General features: G+C 40.0%; 1 protein-coding gene across 3 annotated transcripts in view; it reads right to left on the bottom strand.

Annotated features, from left to right (window-relative positions):
• The window catches only part of PDE7B (phosphodiesterase 7B), a 317,742-nt gene that overhangs the window by 123,143 nt on the left and 172,185 nt on the right, over window positions 1-22,414 (bottom strand). The window contains exon 1 of one of the 3 annotated variants that reach the window (XM_072824835.1): window positions 17,596-17,832. The exons of the other annotated variants lie outside the window; for them this stretch is intronic. Within the exon in view, the coding sequence (XP_072680936.1) occupies window positions 17,596-17,698 (103 nt within the window). The 5' untranslated portion in view covers window positions 17,699-17,832. Of the gene's footprint in view, window positions 1-17,595; window positions 17,833-22,414 lie in introns of those variants that run through there. 3 annotated transcript variants of the gene reach the window in all.

The following is a 22,414-nucleotide window of genomic DNA, read 5'->3' as shown; positions in this document are numbered from 1 at the left end:
CACTTTTCTTCTTTCAAATCAGTGTTCTTAAAGGAATTCCTTTGAGGTCTAATGACACATAAAATAAATGAGAGTGGTATGGTACATCTTTTCCTAAATTCTCTAAAATGCCGCCTACCCCCAGCCCACATTCCCTCCCTTTCATCTTTCCCAAATCTACATATTGTTTAGCCTGAGAGGTCACCAACCAACACCTGAGTTGATAAGAAGTGAGGTACCTAAGCTTCCTGAACCTATTATTGCTTATAACACTGAAATATCATATATTAGGACTGCTAATAGGTAGTACATTCCAAAGTGGGATACTTTTGACTTGTTCTATTCCTTTAAAAGCAATTAACCAGATAGTCTTTTAAAAATTCCCTTTGACTGCTATTTCTACCTTGCTTCTGAGTTCCCAGGAAATAGATGTTGGAGGTGAGATGGTTTTTATTCAGCAAACAGGCTGGTAGTTCTGAATAATTTCAGTTTTCTTTGGACATTCTTTGGACATTGGGATGAGCAGATGTTATGTGTTTTCAGGTTGTCCTTTGTCTCCAATTGAAGGTCATCCAAACTTTGAAATCTCATGAGGAAATCTAATGGTTTTCTTAAACATAACATCAGCTCCTGCCAGTTTCATTAGGAAATAAGTTATTATGTCGATCTCCTTACAAAATCCCTGGTTTCTGAGAAGTTTCTCTCCCTGTGGTGTTTGGAAAGGTCTGCTGCTTGTCAAGAGTGATCAATCTTGATTCCTAAAAAGCTGTGGCTGGAATTCTAATGGTAACATGTTATGAATTGGCTTTCTGCATTAAAAAGCCAGGGCAGATATCATCCCAACAAAATGGTAATCTAGAGACTGGATTCAAATCACAAAAACTCTTGGTGACTAGGTTTTTGACATTAGGTGGCCATTCATACCATAAACAATTGATTTCTCAAAAATAAGAATACAAGCCTCTCATATTTTAACTTATTTTAACAAAGAGTTTAGTTGACAACCAATACTGGCAAATTCAACATCCTTTTAGAAATTACTTTTGCATATACTTTACTCAACCAAGCCTTCAAATCTGTATCTTCACTCCAAACCAATTTGAACATTTTGGCAATTATATGATTAGAAGTACTAGGCTTTCACTGTACATACTGATGGATAATGGGGAAAGTTGGATTACAAATTAGAAGTAGACTACTTCCTAGACTGCATCACTAGAATTGCAAATACAGTTAAGTCAAAATTTCAATGATTTTCTATGACTTTTCTTCTTTTTATTTTTAACTCAGAGTAAGGAACCTTGAAAGAGGGAATGTGAATTGAGTAAGTGCTCCTTGCTCTTCAAGATAAAAAGGCAACTTAATATTTTTGAGTAATTATTAGAAACAGACAAGTGTGGGATAATAATCATTAGCACTAGCAGCATGCTACGTGGATCATAGGACTTGATTCTTGAAGCTGTACCATAACGGAGTTTCCATCATTGTTTCCATTTTACAGATGAGAAAACTGAGGGTCAAAGAGTTTAGTAAAGATGCAAAGTCTGACTCCAGAGCCTGTCATTTACCAATTCTGAATTAAAAAGAAGTATCCCCAGTGATAGGGCTAAAGGGGGAGGGGCACAGGAAAGTAGGAAGTTATTAATTTTTCATAAAATTTTAAAAAAAGAACATAAATCAGAACCACAAAATTTATAAAAATGGATACAGTTTTTCCAAAAGAGCTGAGAATTGTAGGCTTCCTGAGAAGTGCAGTTCTTTATATCATTTAACTTTTCAGCTTTGCAGGGCAATAGCAAATAACAACGACACTAGAAAGAACTCAGTAACCTCTGGTGGCCCCAGAAGCCTTTGAAGCACATTAACGTGATTCAAAGTAATTTTATGGTGGCAAATATACAGCATGACTGTGTTCACATGTTTCTTGGTTGATCCTTAGTTCATGCTTGGTTTCCAATTAAAGGACAAGGTTATTCAACTTGGCTAGTCTGACGAAGACTGATGATACAAATGCATAGCAACTATTGACAGTTAAAACCTCAACCTTGGTGAGCTGTCAGGAAGAGCAGCTCAGCTCTAAGAGGCCAGAAGATACAATATGTCACAAGTCTTTCTCCTATGTCCAGACACCTCCTCCTACTCTCTGAGCCACCTTTGGCATTATCTGGCTCAGGCTTTCTCTTTCCTTTCTAGACTCCACTGTTTTTTGCAGATAGCAGGTATTACTCTGCCCAATTGTGTCTCCTCTCATCTTTTTAGTCTTCCACTCCTTTCCTTACTTACTTTGCAAGATCGTTGTCCAGTGCATGATAGACAAAGCAAGGACCTGTTTTCTTTCTGTCAGTAATCTGCTTCCTTTAGCACCACCTCCACCCAACTGGAAACCCTCCTTGATAAGTTTTTTTGGATACACTTAGTACCCAGCTTCTCATTGCTTTTCTACTAAATAGGAAGAAATCTGCTTGTTTTCATATTTACTGGGCTTTCTTAAATATAATATTTATCTTTTAATCTAAATACATATACTCTTCCAAATTTTTTGAATCTTTGGAAAATCTGATGATGGTTTTCACTGAACAGAATATTAGGCGGAATGTGGGAGATGGATTCAAATAAAATGATAATACGTTCAGATATTATTTATCCTGAACATTTAATGTAACATATTTTTTGAGCGCCTGCGTATGTTCATATGCTGAGGAAACATGGATGAAATAAAGGGCTTAGCTGTATAATTCAAGACAGAATAGCAGGTAAAAACAAACAACAAACAAATAAACAGAAAATAGGAGGAGCCCTATGAGCTAATTGGGACACTTTGTCCACGTGTATTTAATTAGGATCAAATGTCTGGCACAATCAAGGGCAAATATAAAAATATTCCTACCATCTAAGAGGAGGCATTTGTTTCTTAATTTTACTCTTCCTATTTTAAAGATTGTAAGGGTAGGAATGCCCACTATGAAATTAGTAGACCTGTGTGAACTCCATTGTCTGGGGGCCTGTGATCTTTTTAGAATCACAAGAGCAGACCTCTGTGGAGGCTTGCACTTCCCTCATGAGGCTGGACTCTTCTATCCCCATTCCCTGTGATTGTGTACATGTTCTTGACTCCTCATTATGTGAGACCACTCCGAAGCCACAACCAGGGGTCACCTCACGTTTGGCTCCCAATTGAACTGTATGACAGCCTCTTTCACTGTCTGTAAAATTGTCCCTAAGTGGCACACTTCTTCATATCTGCTTAAAGACCTTGGAAGGACACCCTCCATTATAACACCATGTCATCCGCATTGTACCATATCATCCCCTATTATCCATATCATATCATCTATATCATACTGTTATCATCTTGCATTATAAATATCACATCATATCATCATCATCATCATCATCATCATCATCATCATGATAAGAGAGCCCTATTTACATATCCAAAGCTGGGGAAAAATGGTTTTCTTCCCAGGCAATTTTCTTGGAGATCATGAGTGCTATAATTACTGTTTCCCCCCATTTGGTCTGTCTGATAAGAAGCTTAGATCTCAGTTTTGCTCAGTTTTCTCCTTCCCTCCTACTTTACTATGCAGTTTTGTCTTTAATCTTGACAGAGTGGTTTTATGTCTTCGTGTTCTTCTGTTTTATTGTGGCTTTTTTATAGACTTACAAATCATTTTAGAAACAGGTAGATGTTGTGTAAGTAAGTTCTTACCCTTAAAGCTTTTCTTTTTTTTTTAATTTACATGTAATATTGATTTAATCTCTTCTGTAATCCTCTGACCAGCCTATCCATATGTCACTGTGTATTATCTAACGGTCAAGTTCTATAGTTCTGGTTTTGAAGTTATGAAAACTTCTCAGACAAGGCTGTATGCCCCATACCATTTATAACTAAACAATACAAAAATATGTTGTTTCGATGGGCGATGTAGGTGATGGTGGCCAAGAAAGTTGATAATAATGACAGTTAGGGTTACTGAATACTTTAATAAATTCTGGAGATGGTAATGGAGCTCTTTCCGTATTACCAAGACAAATCATAGCTTTCGCTTCGTTGTCCAGATTGGCAGTTAAACTTTAGGAAGCAAACTCCTTTTGAGGCAAGCCAGAGTTAGTTTTCTCATGTCTTATCAATAGTCATCTTCATCCAGAGTTTATCATGCATGAAGCCAGCTAAATTTGCTTTAAGACCAATTTAGAAGCTCTGTGTAACGTCTCCAAATACCTTAATGTTGACACCAAATTCATAATTCACAATTTCAGGATATGCTTCTTGTGGGGAAGAGAGTAGAAGGGGAAGAGGGACAAAACAACAATGTGCAAGTTCAAAGGGGCTGAAGATGCACTTTGGGTATTTGGATTGGCACTCTGGAGCTCACGGATGCTTGTGATTGCTTATCTGACTTATCTAAACTGCTGACGTCAAAAGAATTAGGCTAGAAATCTTATGATTACAGCTTTTCTTGTGATCTTTTCTGGTATTTCCTGTTTCCTGTCAGGCCAAATATACTTCGAGAGAGGGTTATTTTATGGCATTTCACCGTTTCTCCCTCAGCTAGAGCCAGAGGTACAGGAGGCATGAAGTAAAAATAATTAAGAATAACATCAGAAAGCTCAGTTGGCCCCCAATACCCCCACCCCTTCGCAGTCACTGACATTTTCTTTCTAACATCAAAAAACGTGTCTGTAATGGTTCAGAGCAGGGTCTTATTTTTAATGGAACAGATCTATTGTTCATTAAAAAGAAGAAGCCACTTCAATTGTATTTCTGACTATTACCTTATTTGGGTGGTAATAAGTAGGCAGGCTGTGAACAGCATAATTCAGGCAGCTAAGAAGGTTTTTGAGAGGAGGGGATATAGTTTCAGAGCAAAAAGGAAGAAAACTGGGCACCAAAGGCTATACTTTTCTTTTGGGAATACAAACACCTTACAGAAACAGGAAAGGGAAAAAAAGTGGATGCTTTACAAATCTTGCCTAAATATTGCTAAATGTTCAACATACTTTCTGAGCTCAGCACTATGTTTGCAAAGAGAGCCTGAGAGGTTAAGGGGTTAATCCTCAGTGGTGTAGGGGTAAGACCCAAGCTTTCAACAGTCACATGCACTGGCCCTCTCTGGCCCACTCTACCTCCAGACAACAATGCAGGAAGAAACAGAACTATTACATAGGATGACGGTAACATTTGATTTATGATGGTCATAGCAGCCTGCAGCTACTGTGTCTATTTATCTCATACATAACTCACAGTCCTGTTTAAATTCTTACATCTGGTATTCTTTTGGTGAACAACTACCCATTTAGTACATTGCAGGCACTCTGGATGGAGAAATTCACAAAGAGATGGCTTGCCCAGAACAATCTATAATCTAAGTTTGGGAACAAGAAAAATACGAGTATACACTTACAGGTATGCATTTATGGGTACACATATATTTCTTGCTTGTGTAAGATAGATGTCACCCATACAATGCAATCACAGTGCTTGAAAGTGAAAGGGACAGAAAATGAGATATAGAGAGCTATCAGGTAGACAGGCATTTTTGGAGTTTGACCATAGCCAGCAGCATTACTGAATCAACAACATGGAGGCATTGAGGGACCTGGAATTGGCTCCAGGTATGTTGTTACTTCTGTGGGGTCTCAGTTTTCTCATCTAAAAAAAAGTGTAGTGGTGTAACTTAAAGGTACTTTCCATTATAAAATTTAAAGACCTTGCTACTCTTCCACTTAAATTTTTTTCAGTGGTTCTACAAAAGTTAAGGGTTCTTATCCACATGCAACCCAGTCCCATTAGTTCTCTGTTTCCCACACTTTTTTTTGACTCCAAACATCATACCAAGCTAACTCGACTAATCTCCCATTTCTCCATCATTTTTTTTCTGCTTTTCTGCCTTTGTACCTACAGTCATGTTAATTCCTTCACCAGGAAGGTCACTTTGTCATATCCTGCTGAGCTCTAATGATCTTAAAGACATAGAGCTGCAATGACCAGTCACACTAAGCCTTCCTTGGTTCTTCTAGAGAGGGATGAGTTGAAATGAGATCTCATGGAGTATCTACCACACTTGGTTTGTTTGTTTATTTGTTTGGCTTAGGTTTTTTAGAGAGTTAGCATGCAAGTGGCAGGGATGGGGTGGGTGGCTGGGGAATAGGCAGAGGGGGAGAGAGAGAGAGAGAGAGAGAGAGAAAGAGAGAGAACATGAGCAGGGGGAGTGGCAGAGGGAGAAGCAGACTCCTCGCTGAGCAGGGAGCCTGACGCGGGGCTTAATCCCGGGACCCTGAAACCATGACCTGAGCCAAAGTCAGACACTTAACTGACTGAGCCACTGAGGTGCCCCAGAGACAGACAGAGAGAGAGAATTATAAGCAGGTTCCATGCCCAGCACAGAGCCCAATGAGGGGCTCTATTTCATGACCCTGAGATCATGACCTGAGCTGAAATCAAGGGTTGACACTTAACAGACTGACCCCCCGCCAGGCACCCCAAATATTTGGTTTATATTTGAGTATGTGATTTTATCTAACTAACTACATTATAAGCTATAGACTCACTACATTATAAAGACTGTATTTTTCTTATATATTTTCTCATCCATGCTGTAGCACTTAACCTTGAAATAATTAATTTAAAAAATGGCATCCTGAAGACAGGAATAAATATGACTTGGCAAAGTAGGGGGGATAGACTATTTTGAAATGGTGAGGATGAGTAGTGTCAGCTCTTGAATTTGGGGAAGTGATGAGCACAGCTGGAATGAGAGGTCTGGATGGAAGAACATGAGGAATATAAATCCTTCAGGACAGGTTGTTATCAAGTGTTAAAGGGCTTCGACTTGATGATTTATATATTATTTCTTGTGGTTCTGTATAAAATACTATAGCACTTTGGGAAACCAACTTTTCCAAAGTGCTATAATGCTAAGTTAAAGGGAAAGTATTGAAATTCTTGATATTTACTAAATATGGTCAACGAACACCAATTAGAAATCCATTAGTATCCTTACCTCAAGTCTAACACACCACCTTTAGGGCAATTCTTATAAAATCTAAATTTATCATGTGACTTCCCACTAAAATTATTTGAAGCCTTCTCATTATCTGGAAGATATACTCTTTAGATAGCCATATGGGGCCCTGGGCAATCTGACCTCCAGATTATCTCTCTAGTCTCATCTCTAGATGAGACTCCTTTTGATATACTTCCTATCTTGGGACATGGCATTCACCAAAATTTCTTGCATTTGGTCCCACTGTTTCTTCTTCCTGCATTGTCCTCCATCTCTTTTTCATTTGGAGAAATGCACCCTACATTGAATGGTACCTCAAAAATCACCTCTTCTCTGAAAACCCTTTAACACTCATCACACATACAGAATTACACTCTTGGGTGTTGGCACAGACTTTGTGTATGTGCTTCTTGTGCAGCATGTCACTTGCCTAGCTTGCTCGCTCACTCACTGACTCACTGACTCACTCATTTATTTGCTCTATTATCTATCTATCTATCTATCTATCTATCTATCTATCTATCTATCTATCAATCATCTTCCATCCATCCATCTACCTTAACTTTCCTGGTTCATGAATGTTTTTTCCCTAAGGAATCAAGATAGTATCTGATACACCATAACCAATAAATAAACTTATTTGAATAAGCAGTCTTTGTCTTTTCTCAATGTTCTGACAGAGTATTATTTCTACTGTATCATGAGACATATGCCCTTCTGCCTTGATATCAGTGAGTTGTTTATACATCTGTTTCTTCTAACAGGTCATAACCTCTTTTCCTTCTGCTTTCTTCCTAGGCACATAGCACAATGTTATGCATTGAGTAGACAGAATGTAATTCTTCAATTGAATTGCTTTGCAAGAAAACCCTAGAAATTTGAATTATTTTCCTTTCTGAATATTTTGAATAAATAACCAGTAAATATAGGTCTCAATTTTTTCTATTTCTAAGTTGGGGATAAGTCCTTTTTCAATTGATACTTATTGTGTAGTGGAAGATGCTCAATATTTGTATGTAAGATTAAAACATCATTTTCCATTCTGTGACCCCCTAGAGTGTTTCTAATTATTTTTGGAGGGTTGAGACATTCAAAACATTTTTTCAAAACAAAAATTTTTTAGTTCAATTTTGTCTGTTCACGATCTACAATCATTTATCACCAGATCAAACAATATGACATTTAGGACTAAAGAGGGTAGAAATTGCTTTAGAGTTTATGAAATCTGATGAATTCACAATTCTTGATTTTTATATACCAATTTAATTGACAAGGAAATCTTTTCTTTTGTCCTACTGTAGAATTGGAGATTGAACCAAGAAAAGCACTATGTAACTCAATTAATATTCAGAGGTGAAAGTGAGAGCAAAAAGATTGATGTATCTAAACCTCGAATGAATTATAGAGTGAAGGACACGGAGGAGGCAGCAGTTTCTTCATATCAGCTACCATGGAAGATGTAATAATGGTTCCTGTTACAACGCTAGAAGAAAACAGTGATCCCAGTTACAGCACCAACAGCCTTACTGCTCTTCATCCTCACTTCCTCTGGTGTCTCCCACCCCTTCTTTCTAGGAGATAGAGTGCACAGAAAGGAGAATAAGTCCCAGAAATTTCCGATGAGTACTTTCAAGCAATGAAAACGTATCAGACCTGGGCAGAGTACAATGCACTGCATGTTTATGATGACAATTCCAATTTGTATTGGATATAAAACTAGCTTTTGATGTGGAAACCAATCAGAAAGGTGGGACTTGTACACATTGTGTTCCATGCATGACAGTCATTCAGTTGAACTTTTCAGTGTCAAAATCCTGAGATGGTTGCTGAAATGCATGTGAATATTTTAACAGAGGGAGAGAGAGGTAATAGGGTAGAATAATTGGGTTCAGCATATGCATAGGAATGTAACTAAAATAAATAACATTGAGCATGCATACTCAAGTACAGGGCCCAGCAGGATAGATCAATCAATGTATAATGGAGGTAATGTTCTTTGAAGATGAGAATCAGTATTCATCATTTGACCTGCAGAGTGAGAGGGTGTTTGCTTTACATTTTGTGTGTTGTTTTGGTTCATTTGTTGGTTGTGCGTGTGAGTTTGCAGCAGAGCAATGCACTTGAAAACTGGTCTTTATGGAAAGATAAAGGGACTCTACATTCTTCCATTAGATCCCATTAACATTGAGAGTTAGGCCTGAAGATATGGTTTCTTGCCCCATCCACATTGAGGTTTTCTCCTGGGGAGGAGAATATGGCACAAGGTAAGGCCATCTACCCCTGACACCCTGGAGAATTGTGGGAGAGAGTCAAAGGCAGAACCCAGCGGCCAGAGGACTTGCCCTGGCTCCCCCATCTCAGGCTGGCATTTTGCATTGTGTGCAGTAGGCACATTCAGGTAGGGTGTGGGAACCCAAGGTACATGTTCACCTAGAACCATGTTGTGGAAGAGCAAGGGGTGGGGGTGAGGGTAGGGGGAGTATTCATCCAAAAAAAATAATTTAATCTGGAAAAGATTGACCTCTACCATGATGATTAGAAAATATAAATTTTCTTATCCCATTAGAGTGGGCTAAAGTGGATTAGTTGGAGAAGAGAAACAGGCTAGATTTTATTGCACATTTGAGAGGGGACATTTGAGATTGTAACAGACATGTTACAATTATTTTTAACAGTGACTGTTTCTTTTTCATTTCTATATATGTTTTTGATTATACTTCTTATACTTGAATCCATTTTCTCTGTAGTGATCTCATCTCACTTCCTTTACTTTGGTACTCCATGGTTGGCTCCTTACTTTTCCCTTTTTCTTCTCTTTCTAAATCATTTTCTTCAGCAAACTCTATCAACTTTTTTTCAGTGAATTTTTGTCACAGATCCTCTAAACAAATACGCCTTTTGGTTTTCAGAAATTCTCATCAAGGTTGTATAGATTTGTATGAGATATTTGGGTGCCATCCAAAAAAAGATGCAGAAGGAAGCAAGAAAAGAATCTTGTGCTTCTGCTTTAATTCTAGAAGTAAGGAACATCGGAGGATGCAATGGGAAAAGTTCTAATTATCGCATTATACATGTCTTAATACTTTTGGTTATTTAATTTTCCTTTTCAATACCTAACTAAGATTTATATTTATTTCATTGCATTTATTACATTTATCATTACATTACATTTATTTCTTTTTATTTATATTTATTTCTCACCTTGATTTTATTTTACCATTTTATGGTTTTCTACTTTTCAATTTCTACTGCCAAATACATACCAACTGCTACTCAGTCTCTCTTGAAGTGTATCCTTTTCTCTCTGGGGATTTTATTTTTCTGCAGTAAGCCTGGCCCCTTGAACTCACTTTTAAGGCCATACACAACTAAATCTTGCTTTGTCTTTGTCAACTATGCTTTCCAATTACATACAAGGCCAACTTTTAAGTTTTATCTTGTTACTAATGATAAGGACCATGACCTACAGGCTCTTCTTCAGTATTCCCTTAGCATGTGTGTGAGAGCTGAGGAAGTAACAAAATGCTCAGAACAGAGGCTTGGTTTATAATCTCTAACACAGTATGCCAGGTGGATTTTTTAGGTGAGGGGGAGTACTCTGAAGGAAGGATCTTTAATAATGTTGTAGTTTGCGGAAATTTAAGACAAATGTAAAGATACAAAGCTCTCCTCTTGGGTGGTCTCTTAGAATTTTAGATATTGAAGTCAATTCTAAAGAGGAATTTATGGGAAGGCAGAGAGAGAGATAAATAGAAAAATAAAGAATGTCTACACTGTGTACAGATGTAGGTTAGGGCATTGTATTAAATCACAAGTACTTTGAGCTTTGCTTACTCTTTTTGATATGCTGATATGTACCTACTATGTACCAGGAAGTGTACTGATAATTAAAGAATGAGAAAAATCAGATAGTAGAAAAGAGCATACACTCCTTCATGTTGCTTCTGTGAGTTGAAAAAATAATTTGGAGCTTTTGGTCTTTTTACAATAAAGCTTCTAATATTTTCTTTTAGAAATTAGTCAGATATAAAAGTCAACATTTTGCTGTTCAGTTAACCAGCCTGGTTTAAGAAAAATAAAAAAGGAAAAAGATAAAGAAAAAAGAAACTGTTTCCAGGCAAAGAGCAGAGCACGTGGAAATAACATCCTCCATTCAACTCCATTCCCTCAAAAGCTCATGTGTAGGGTAAACACACACCTTCCGTATTCTATTTTTGAAATTACGTTGAGGAATATACAGACTCTTATCTGTAAAAAAAAAAAAAAGCAACTTTTAAAACTTTAATTGATATAAAATGTTCCAAAATGCATGAACAGAGTAATTATTTTAAAAGTATATAAAAGCATTCATAATTTGTATGCATTTGCTCTAAAGTTTTATAATTATCAGTACATTTCAACTTCTCTGTATGAAAAGGGAACTGTCTCATATTAGTTTTGCACATACTTTATACCTTTTTAATAGTTTTGAAATTTACTCTTGTATATTTCTTCTTTTACTTTAGAAGCTATAATGATTAATCCTGATCCTCTACCAGAATATAAATTTAAAAATGATTCCATTAAAAAGAATAACTAAGATTCCTATTTCTTGAGTAATCTGTGCTTAGAAAAAAATGTTCATTCATGCATTTAATGGCAAATTGTAAGCTATTTTGTTTTTTCTGATAATTTCCTATTTTTCACTTATCAAAGTGTATTGAGTGGCTGATGTGCAAAAGATGCTAGGAAGAACACAAAGAAAATAGAATGTTCTCCAGGTTCTCAAAAAGCTGAACATCCAGCGGGGAAGGAAGAAAATGTACATTAATTATAGCAAAGTGATTTGCTTACAAAACAAATACAGAGAAAGTTCTATGAGACTTCGGAAGAGAAAAACACCCTCAGTAAGCTCAGGAAGGCTTTATGTAGGGAGTGGCATATGAATGGTGTCTTAAGGAATGGTAGAAGTCGAGAACTTGTAGGGAAGTCATTTTAGGCACTGGAAAGGATAAACAGAAAGCAGAGGTGTAGGTGTGGGTTGCTTGCCCTGTCTGGGTCCAATGTAAGTGCTTTTGGGGCAATAATGACAAATCAGATAGGGAAAAAGTGAACTAGTTCTAGCATGTGGAGAGCTTTAAATTCAGGATAAAAGAATTTAGATTTTCTCTGTAGACAGTGGAGAATCCCTGAAGGAATCTTAAGAGGGGTGAGACATATTCTGATTTTTCTTTTGATGTTATTGATCTAAATCACAGATGAGGGGGTAGAGAGAGTACTGGGGTCAGAAGCTATCACGAGATAATAGACAAAACGTGAAACTTGGCCAAGGGCCATGGGACCAAAGGAAAAGTATGTGATAAGAGTGAGGTACTTAGTGAGGAAATAGTTGCAGGACCAATAGTTATACTAGTGAACATTTACTGAGGATGTAGTAGGGCTTTTTCTAGGCACTTTTTATTATCTCACTTAATCTTCACCTCCTGTGAAGGTGCTATTGTTATTCCTTTTTTATAGAAGAGGAAACAGATACAGAGAGGTGGAGTAATTTGCCCAGGTTCACACAGTTCAGTAACAGAGAGCATAGGACTTAAGACTGTGAACATCTCAGCACTGCAACAACACTCTGGAACTCTTGATCTATACTGTGGATTTTGGAATTGGACAGTTAGAGAGAATGGTTTTGAACTTGGGTTTCTGCAGGGGTCATGTCGTTTATGAAAACAAAGAAACCAGGTGAAGGACCAGATTTCATGAAGGTGAGATGATGTGTTCCAGTTTTCACTCAACAGTGCACTCACATTAAGAACAGATTAAAGGGTCAATGGTTATTATCCAGTATAGCTACAGATTGAGTGCAGGCTAATGTCTACAAAAAGTGGTTTTAGAAAAATGTTATGCATTAATGTCAAGGTATCTAATGTTAAGATTCATTGATTCTTTGATCACAGCAATTTGTCCTGCTATATCATTAATATTGATGAATGCTTGAAGATGTGTTTGAATTTTTACAAATGTTTTTGAATTTGGTCTGATAGTTAATATTCTGAATTGACAGGTTTAAACTCACAAAACCTGGTTTTCTCGCTGAAGTTGGAACTCTGATTCACCAATTTATAATTGTTCTTCTCTCAATAAGCATTTGGTTCCTCCCGGAATCCCTGGTGCCTAGGACAGTCATTAGAATACACTAGGCATCCAGTAATGTTCCTTGAATTATAATAAATGGAACCTTCAATCTTAAATATATTTAATTTAATTTATGCTTGATACTTGAGATATTTTAAAATAGCACTTTGAATGTCACTTTGAATTGCAGAGTTCTGGAATCAAAGAATCCTTTTGGAGATCTTCTCTTCTGAAGTGGTTTGATTTTTAGAGCTAAGTATAAAGCAAATTTCTGATATTTTATTCCCTGGAAAGGCTGGACAAGTTATAATGGCTACTGGGAAAATAATTTTTTAAAGGGAGGTAGGTGTTTTTTTTATATTTTTCTGAAGCCAAAGGCTATTGAAACGGGAACAAGCTTAATAAATAAGTAAAATACAATGTAAAATTTAGACCAGAGACACCAAAAGAAGGGTAAGTTCTATGGTTTGTAGCTATTTGGTTGAATTCCAAAATAAAATTATTTATTCAACTAAGAATGAGTTATGTTAGAGGATGTGTAGCCTTAGGATGCTGCCTAGAATCACAATGAGATTAATATTTGCACTCACAGCATTTGAGAAACTGCCTATTTATCTCCTGTCCTTCTATCTCCTCCCCAGCCTGCCCCCATTCCCAAGGATGCTCCCACCACCATGCTTTAAAGCTTACTTACTTTTGATAATAGATGGAGAATCTTCCCCTGGGCCTTCCTAGCACTTGAAGCTAAACTAAAACCCAAAGAATAAGTAGAAAAATGTTAAGGCCCAATCACCTGACTTATTTTACATGGTAATATAATTTTTCTGGTTTGACCAATATTTATACTATATCATGAGTCTCTATGCTTGTCCCTCTATATCAATAAAGCAATGTCTTGGTTTAAAGTTTTTTTTTTTTTTTTAAAGATTTTATTTATTTATTAATGGGAAAGAGAGAGAGAGAGACAGACAGACAGACAGAGAGAGAGAATGGCAGAGGGGGAAGCAAGAGCCCGGAACCTTGGGATCATGACCTGAGCCAAAGGCAGATGCTTTGCCGCTTAGCCACCCAGGCACCCCGATCACCTCAATCGATGGATGTCTCGGTTTAAATCTAAATTACCCAGCATGTGGCTTGATTATGCCAGTTCTGTGATCTACAGCTGGGTGATGGAGATGCTGATCTGGTTCTAACGCAGTGTTTGTGTGCGACCCTGGACAAATTGTTTAGTCTCTAGTGTACCATTCACCTTTTTGGATTAACTAGATAATTAGACCATTCTTTGTTTCATAAAGGGAAAATGATGTATTAAAAAATTAAATAATTGAGTACAATCCAATGAACCAAGTTGGTGCTCCAACTTTGGGCATGCTGCTAATTTCCAGAGCTCTCTCCAAGGCAAATAGTGCCTTTACCAACGCCCAGATGCAGGCATCCTGACAAGTGAAGACGATGAGCCCCACTTCCTCCTGTCATCCCCGATTCTTTCCTCGAGTCTGTTGCCATGATAGCCACCGTTAGTCTCCAGCCAAGGCTCATATGAAGGTGGCAGGAAGATGTTCACATGTGTAACGTCCTCCCTAGTATGTCCTTGTTCTCTTCAGGAAACACTGTTCCCCTCTGTCTGCCATTACTCACAGTTCAGTAAATCTTATCTTAAAACCTTTCACAAATACATATTTATACATTTATTTTCCCATACATTCTTTTGCTCCTTCCTTTTATTACTTAAGCAAAGTCTCAACACTTTTCCATTTCACTTGTGAGAAACAAAGTATCAGTCTTGTCTGAGAAGTATGAGAGAAAATTATTATGCTCCTCACTAAGGAAAAGAAAAGCTTCAACTTTTAAGGTTATATTCAACCCGTTAAGAAACAGTGACACCCATCTCTAAAGTCCTCAAGACTGTTGGCTCAATTCAGAATTTCTGCAATTTCATGGTTTTAAAAGACGTAAACCTATTTATCTGTTATCACAAGCAGTCAAAATATACATGGAATACTATGATTTTTAAATTTATAAATTGTTAATAATTTTATAGTTTTAGTTTTCTCATGTGCAGTTATGACGTGGCAAACATGTTGTGTGCGATAAATGTAACATCTATACAAGTCAAGATAGCAGAGAAGAGGAAGTAAATGACTTTGGGGGACAATTCGGGGACACAGGGGTGGAGATCAGGCAAGTCATTACAAATAAAAGGATGCCTGAGCTGGACTTTGTAGTTTGAATAAAGATTTTTTAGTTGGCTAAGTCAAAGAAAGACATTCAAAGCATCAGGCAAGGCTCAGAGGTAGGGCACCACTTGATGCATTTTGAGGAACAGGAAGTTGTTTAGCATTGCCAAAGCATGAGTTGTTTGAGGGTTCTGAGACAAGGGTCAGATTTAAGAGAGAGGGAGAGAGAGAAAAGGAGATAGAGGGAAAGAGGGGAAGAGAAAGGGAGAAAGAGAGTTAGTGAGTGTGAGCATGAGATCACCATGTGTCTTGGTGCTTTTGTTTTTTTCCTTTTTTTTTTTTTTTGACAATCTTTCTACCATAAAACCCTATACACTAATTGAACACAGCTTAAACCATCTCTTTCTAAAAATGAATGCATGCCAGATTTTTGGAACTATTTTCTAAGTGTTCCTGAGGCCCTCACCATCAGGCTATTCTGGATAGAAAGGCACAGAGCACCTGAGATGAGGAGGAGCTGCAGTATCAGAGACAAGATGAGAGGAAGTACAGGATAATTTGGAAGTGGGACTGCATCCTATGGGTCCGTGCTGCTGCATCTGTGGATGAGAAGGTTTCATGCCCATGCCAGAAAGTGTGAACCCCTCATCTCCTTGAGAATATGAAGGCAGGGCAGGAAGAAGAGGAGGCAGAGGGCCTTTGAGCGGGTGTTGAAGTAGAATCTGCCTCCCCGCAGGCAAGATAAAGGGGGACAGCAGACCAGGGAGCAGCCTGTCTGGGCCCCAAAGGGGCTGCTGAGAGATTCCACAGAGAGTGAGGCAGTGGCCCAGGGGTCAATTAAGAGTCCTCTAGTCAACTGTAATGATAAGAAGTTACAGGAGTTCTATTTTATGTCTGTAGTGTTGCTTTTTCAAGAACTAGACCCCCCACTGACATATAATATAAATAATAACAGAAATCTATCCCCAACACGTGCTAATGTCTGTTGAATTAGGCAGTTCTATCAAAGGCATAATTTGGGATATGAATTTCAATTACTTAATTTACTAAAACAAACCAAGAGTGGTAATAGTTGTAGTGTCATAGTTAAGTTTTCTGTCCAGGTGGGTTTTTCCACTTTTCCTGCACTACTCACATGAAATACGGGACGGCTTTGGCATTACCTCATTTCTTCTGACCAAGACCCATTTCCCGGGGCATCCATCTCCTACTTGCCACATAAACCTCAGTCTCATTGGTTTTCTTCTCATTCCAAAGTACTCATTGTTTACTAGAGACCAACACTGTGTTTTTCCCTTCCTTTCAAATCTTTTTTGTTCTCAGTCCCTTTCCACGAGGGAAGAGAGAGGTCATTTTTGGTCTATCTTTCCTGACTCGGCTCCCACCTCTCACCACCAATGGTATGTCAGGATTCCACTGCACAGGGCTGGCCAAGACTTCAAATGCATAAACACACATGCTCATATTTGTTCTTCTAAAGTGAGCGACCACTTTCTGAAATATCTACCAACACATTCCCTAAAGGAAAAGAGCACCCTGTGGCCAGTTACACTTCCTTAGTTTCTGGTTCTATCAGAACCTTCCACCCTAGGTGTCTTTGTGGTTGTGTTGCTGGCTGTCAGAGACATGGCAAGGTTCTCCACAACTGTCCTAAACACAGTACATTCTTATAACATGACGAAGTCCCTATGAGTCATCATTTCCACATTTGTGAGGGAGTTGATTTTTCCTGGTGTCAATGGGGGAATCTGTATTATATCGACTGTTGTGTCCAAAAGGGAAACCGAGGCAAGGAAGTTTGCCAACTTCCCAGGACATATAGAGCTTCCAGACCAACCCGGTCCTGGGAACATTACACACACCCTAGCCTCATAGTTAAAAACTGGAAAATGTGTTTTACTTTATAAAAAGCATTGTAAGCAGCAGCCCAAGAAGAATATTGTCTTAGAGCTCTGGTTTGTCACTAAGGAATTGTAGAGGTAGGACTGCCGTTAAAGAACATCCAGTTCCACCCCCACCTTTTTTGAGGACTGAAGTTCAGGAGATTTCACTTGTTTAAGCCTCTGAGCAATCAAGTGTGAGCTGAGCCCAGAGCCCAGGTCACTCGATCCCCAGTCTATCAATGCTCCTCCTACCACGTCCTTCTTAATTTTAAGATGCATTTCTACAATAAATCAAACATTCCTTAACCGCAGCCCTCGGACCCCGAGCTGCAGTTTGTAGACCTCCCTTCTCCCGGTTTTCCGCCTTGGGCTCTGCAAGGAAGGGACCCGCAGCCATCGGCCTGCGCCCGGGTCACCTCTCGCACCTCACAGTCGGTTTACCTGCGAAGCTGTGGAGAGCATCTTCGTTCTCCAGAAGGCCCCTCTGTCTGGTCGCCTGCAGCTCACTTTTGGATTTCCAAACCAGCTTTACCATCCTGATCATCTCGGGCAAGTCCCAGGGCAGCGGCCCCTGCTGGCACCCCCGGCGGCCGCGGGCCGGGGACGGCCGCGCACCTTCGGGGGCCGTGCCCCTCCTGGCCGGCTCCGCCGAGTGGAAGTAGCGCTCTAGCACGGGCATCCTGCCCGGGGCCCCCGCCGCCGGGCCGCCGCCGCCGCCGCCGCCGCCGCCGCCGCCGCCGGGGACCGGCTTCCCGGGCAGGCGGACGCTGCGCCCCGCGAAACCTGCTCGCGCTCGGGAGAGGCAAGCCTGCTCCAGCCTGGCACAGCCCGCCTGCCGCTCCGGCCCTCGGAAACGCTGCGGGCGCGGCGACGAGCGTGCCCGGGCGCCCTCCTGGGGGACCAGCCCTCGCCCCGCCGGCCTCTCGCGCACCCGCTGCGCGGCGCTTAATTAACCCCGGGCTGCGGCGGGGACGGCGGCAGGGGGTCAGCCGTCGGGGCTTTAGGACTTGCCTCTCCTCCGCGGACCGGACCCATTTGTACTCAGCTCTCCTTGGGCGCCTGTCAAAGTTTGTCAAGTGGCTCGTCTAGCCCTTAGGATCCTCGGGCGAGGAAGCGGGGCTCCCCTCTGCCAGCCTCTCGCAGGGGTGCCCCAGGGGCCGCTTCTCTGAAGGGGTCAGGTGAGGAGCCTCCCCCCTACCCGCCCCCCCCCCGCCCCGCCCGGGGTGCAGGAAGCCTAGAAGGTTCCTGGGCTCCGGGCCCCGCGAGTCCCAGGGAGCTCTCGGAAAACGGGAAACCGAATCCCAGCAGAACCAATGTGCAGCTGCTGCTCTCTGGAAGGCCTGGCCCGGGGCCACCTTGCCTGTCCGCTGGGTCGGCCCCGGGATGGGCTGAGGCCGAAGGCTCCGCGATGGATCCTGGCACCGGCGCTCACACTCACACACACCCCTCCTCCCTCGCCCCCCACCCCCTCTGCTGTCGTTTGGTTCTCAGCAAACCTAACTGGGTTTCGGCCTATTAGTCAAATCCCTTTGTAACCTCAGCTGCCCTTCAGCTGGAGGGGAAATAACATTGAATCACATTCCAAAGCTGACTCTGAAAGAAGTGAATCAGGGAAGCACCCAGATCCTCCTGGGAACGTGCGGCGGGGTTGCGTCGTCTGGACACACATTCTGGGACCGTTAAAAGGCCATTTCGGAGGAAAATTACAATGATGATTTTAAAGGCTATGCATGTGGGGGTGCATACATGGCACTGAGAAGAAAGGAGAGAGTGTTGCCTGTCCGCTTCACAGACCCAGAGCGCTCTGGACTTCGTATTTGGGCCACCGACTGCTGTGCCCTTGCCTGTGCGTGGTTCAGTTGAGGACAATCACGCGCCACGCAGTTGGGTCGCTCGGCTCAGAGGTGGAGACACCAACCCTGGAAGTCAGAACCCATTCAACAAAAGGGGGTGCCCCCTGTAGCTTCTGTGAAAAGCCCCAGGCATAAATGAAAGTGGGGTGGTATTGTGTTTGGCACTTTTGTCAGCAAATTGGGTTTGTAGGAACAATTTGAACTCGAAAATTCATGTGGATAGCTCCTGTTTTCTTGGAGGCCATTGCAACAAGCCCAACCTTTTCTCCTCTTCACATCTCTGCATTGCAAAGTGCTTTATTTTGCTTGGCATTTTGTTTTGCTGATGTACAATCTGTTGCTTCTGCTCTACATTCCTTGTGGGGCAGGTTTATCACACACTCATTTGATGTTTCATCGGGGAGGGGATACTTTGGGAAAAGGAAAAAGACTGCCACAAGGTGTGTTTTATTTTCATCGTCCTCACCTCATTTTTTACAAATTGAAACCAGTGAAGGCTACTGTAATTTTGTTGTTGTTATTATCATTCCTCGAAGCCTATGGTTAGTAAGTTTAGCCTTCCACACTGAGTTAAGTGGCTTTTCTTTTTTTCTGGATGGAAAAATACATTGGTAAGTCTACTCTCTTTCCTAAGAGGTGAAGAAGTGTCAACATCCTTTGAGGGTATCAAACAATAAAAGATGTTGAAGACACTACTGTTGGTGAATTTCATTATTGGAATATTGATCAAGCAGCTCCTCTTATAACAGCCAGATATCCACTCAACCCAATTAGGGGCTAATCAGTGATCCACTTATGAGAAAGATGCGTCTCTTTTTTGTTTTTTAAGCTTCCCTCTTTGTTAAGGGATGAAGGGATTTAAGCATCAGTGTGACACGTCCACCACTTTTGACAGCCCTTCCAGTTCTTATCTGACACTTCTATCAGACTGGGGCATAAAGGCTCTCTAGATTCGAAATGATTTTATTTAATAAGCACATGTAGGCTGTTGCACTCCATTAGCATATTTCCTGAATAATGTCTTAAACTCACTCCTCAGTCACAAACTTCCTTGACATAACAACTGAAGAGTTTCCTAAGTGTTCAACTATTTTTATTTTTGTTCAGTTATTTTGCAATAGTACTTAACATCAGGATATCCTGACCCTTGGAACAAAGGGGTTAAGAACAAAGAAAACAAATATATGATATAATATGTCACAGACACTAATGTATTAAGAATACAACTCTTCATGGAACATTTCTTTAAGAATGACATTTTAAAAATCCAAGCATATAAATTTCCACTATATTCTCTGTATTGTTTTACAATATTTTCTTGAAAAAAATATCTTAGAGAAGTTACAAAATGTTGGATCATTGAACATGAATACTTCCTAGTGGAGATGAGTTAAGGCCAAGCAAACACCATCTCAAATTTTCATTCTCAAGAAGGAATCTACTTTGTTTGAAGATTTGAAAATGGAAAAGGTTGCAGAATTTTAAAAAAATTCTCCCCAATATGGGATTATCTTCATCCCAGGGTAGAAGTGCAAAAATACCACAAGAAAGGTCATTCTCATGGTATTTCTGTCTCACATAGAAACAGGAAGTACAGGAAATCTTGCGGGAAAGCTTGGCTCAGGAGATTTTTGGCTCAGTTGTAGGCTCAAGACATTGGGATAAACTGACAAGATGCTGGTACTCAGACTAAAGTTATGCCACATACATTCTCTAACAGGTGGTTTTGTTACATTTCATATCTAGTATAGGCTGTGATTTTATTGCTCCTTCAGGTAGTGACTTTGGAAGAGCATGCCTATAAACCTATGATTTTAACCTTCCTTAGTGAACATCATTTACTTGAGATAGGACCCGTAGCCAGAAGTTCGGATCACTGGGGATGGGGAAAAGGGACTGGTGATAAGGTTCTGTATCCAACGGAGTCATGGAGCAAAGAGGTCTCATCTATGTGACTTTCAAGGATTCTTATAAATCCTAATATCTGGATTTATTGTGCTACAGAGAGGACATTTTAAACTTCCAAAATAATCTCATTTTTAATTTCAGGCATTGGGAGCCAACCTAACTTTCCATTAAAAGGCAAATAGGATAGTTCTTTTCTTGTGTAAAAGAGATGTAATGAGAACTAACCAAATCAAAGACAGTTTGTTCCAATGGATACCTAATTCTACCAAAAATACTTTGCTATGTGTTTGTAGTTATAAAGGAAAGAATTCGTAACCACAATATTAAAGTGTATGGCCAAGAACAAAGATTCAGAGACATAGTGATTTAGAAACTAGATTGTTTTGAAGAATTTCTAGTGTTCTGGGGCTATGTAAAAGTCTTGTAGATTTGTGGGTGTTCTAGTCATTAAGCAGATAAGTCATTATTATATGTGATTTTTATTTAAAAGATATTTTATTTATTTATTCATGAGAGACACACAGAGAGAGAGAGAGAGAGAGAGAGAGAGAGGCAGAGACACAGGCAGAGGGAGAAGCAGGCTCCTCACAGGGAGCCTGATGTGGGACTCAATCCTGGAACTGGGATAACGCTCTGAGCCAAAGGCAGATGCTCAACTGCTGAGCCATCCAGGCGTCCCTATATGTGATTTTTAAAAAGAGATATTAACAATATTAAATTTCTAAGCATTTTAAGAAATATGTATTTTAAAGATTTATTTATTTATTTGAGAGAGAGGGGGAGAGAGAGAGAAAGAGAATGCGTGCCTGCAAGTGGGGGGAGGGGCAGAGGGAGAGGCTCTTTAAGGGACTCCCTGTCATGACCTGAACCAAAATCAGGGGTCCCTAGTTTAAGGGAGTGAGCCATCCAGGTGCCCCAAGAAATATATTTTTAAACAGAAACTTGGACATATATACTTATTTTGATTTTTTATAATTTCGAGTTTTTTAACAGATTTTCACAAAACTTCCTTTTAATAGACATCTTCTCACTTAGATATTTTGGCAATACTTTATACACTTATTAAACCCCATTCTGCTTCTATCTTTAATTAATTAATGTATTTATTTATTAATGAGAGACAGAGAGAGAGAGAGAGAGAGGCAGAGACACAGGCAGAGGGAGAAGCAGGCTCCATGCAGGGAGCCCGACATGGGACTCGATCCCGGGTCTCCAGGATCAGGCCCTGGGCTGAAGGTGGCGCTACACCGCTGAGCCTCCCGGGCTGCCCTACCTCTATCTTTAAAGAAAAATTTCAAACTGTTGAGAGAGTTTATTAATTTTGACCTGGCTTTCCTCTCCATCAGTTAAAATACAGATGTAAACACAAACACACACACACACACACGCGCGCGCACACACGTGCAAAACCACCTTGGTTTCACAAATGCAATTCAAATGAAGTTCAAAATGAGTGAGGAGGGAAAAACCAGGTCTTTCAACTTTGTTTAATATAGTCT

This window comes from Canis lupus, chromosome 1 (genome assembly GCF_048164855.1).
Source record: "Canis lupus baileyi chromosome 1, mCanLup2.hap1, whole genome shotgun sequence".
Lineage (NCBI taxonomy): Eukaryota > Metazoa > Chordata > Mammalia > Carnivora > Canidae > Canis > Canis lupus.
Note: the sequence above shows the minus strand (reverse complement) of the source record. Positions and strands in the feature narration are given on the sequence as shown.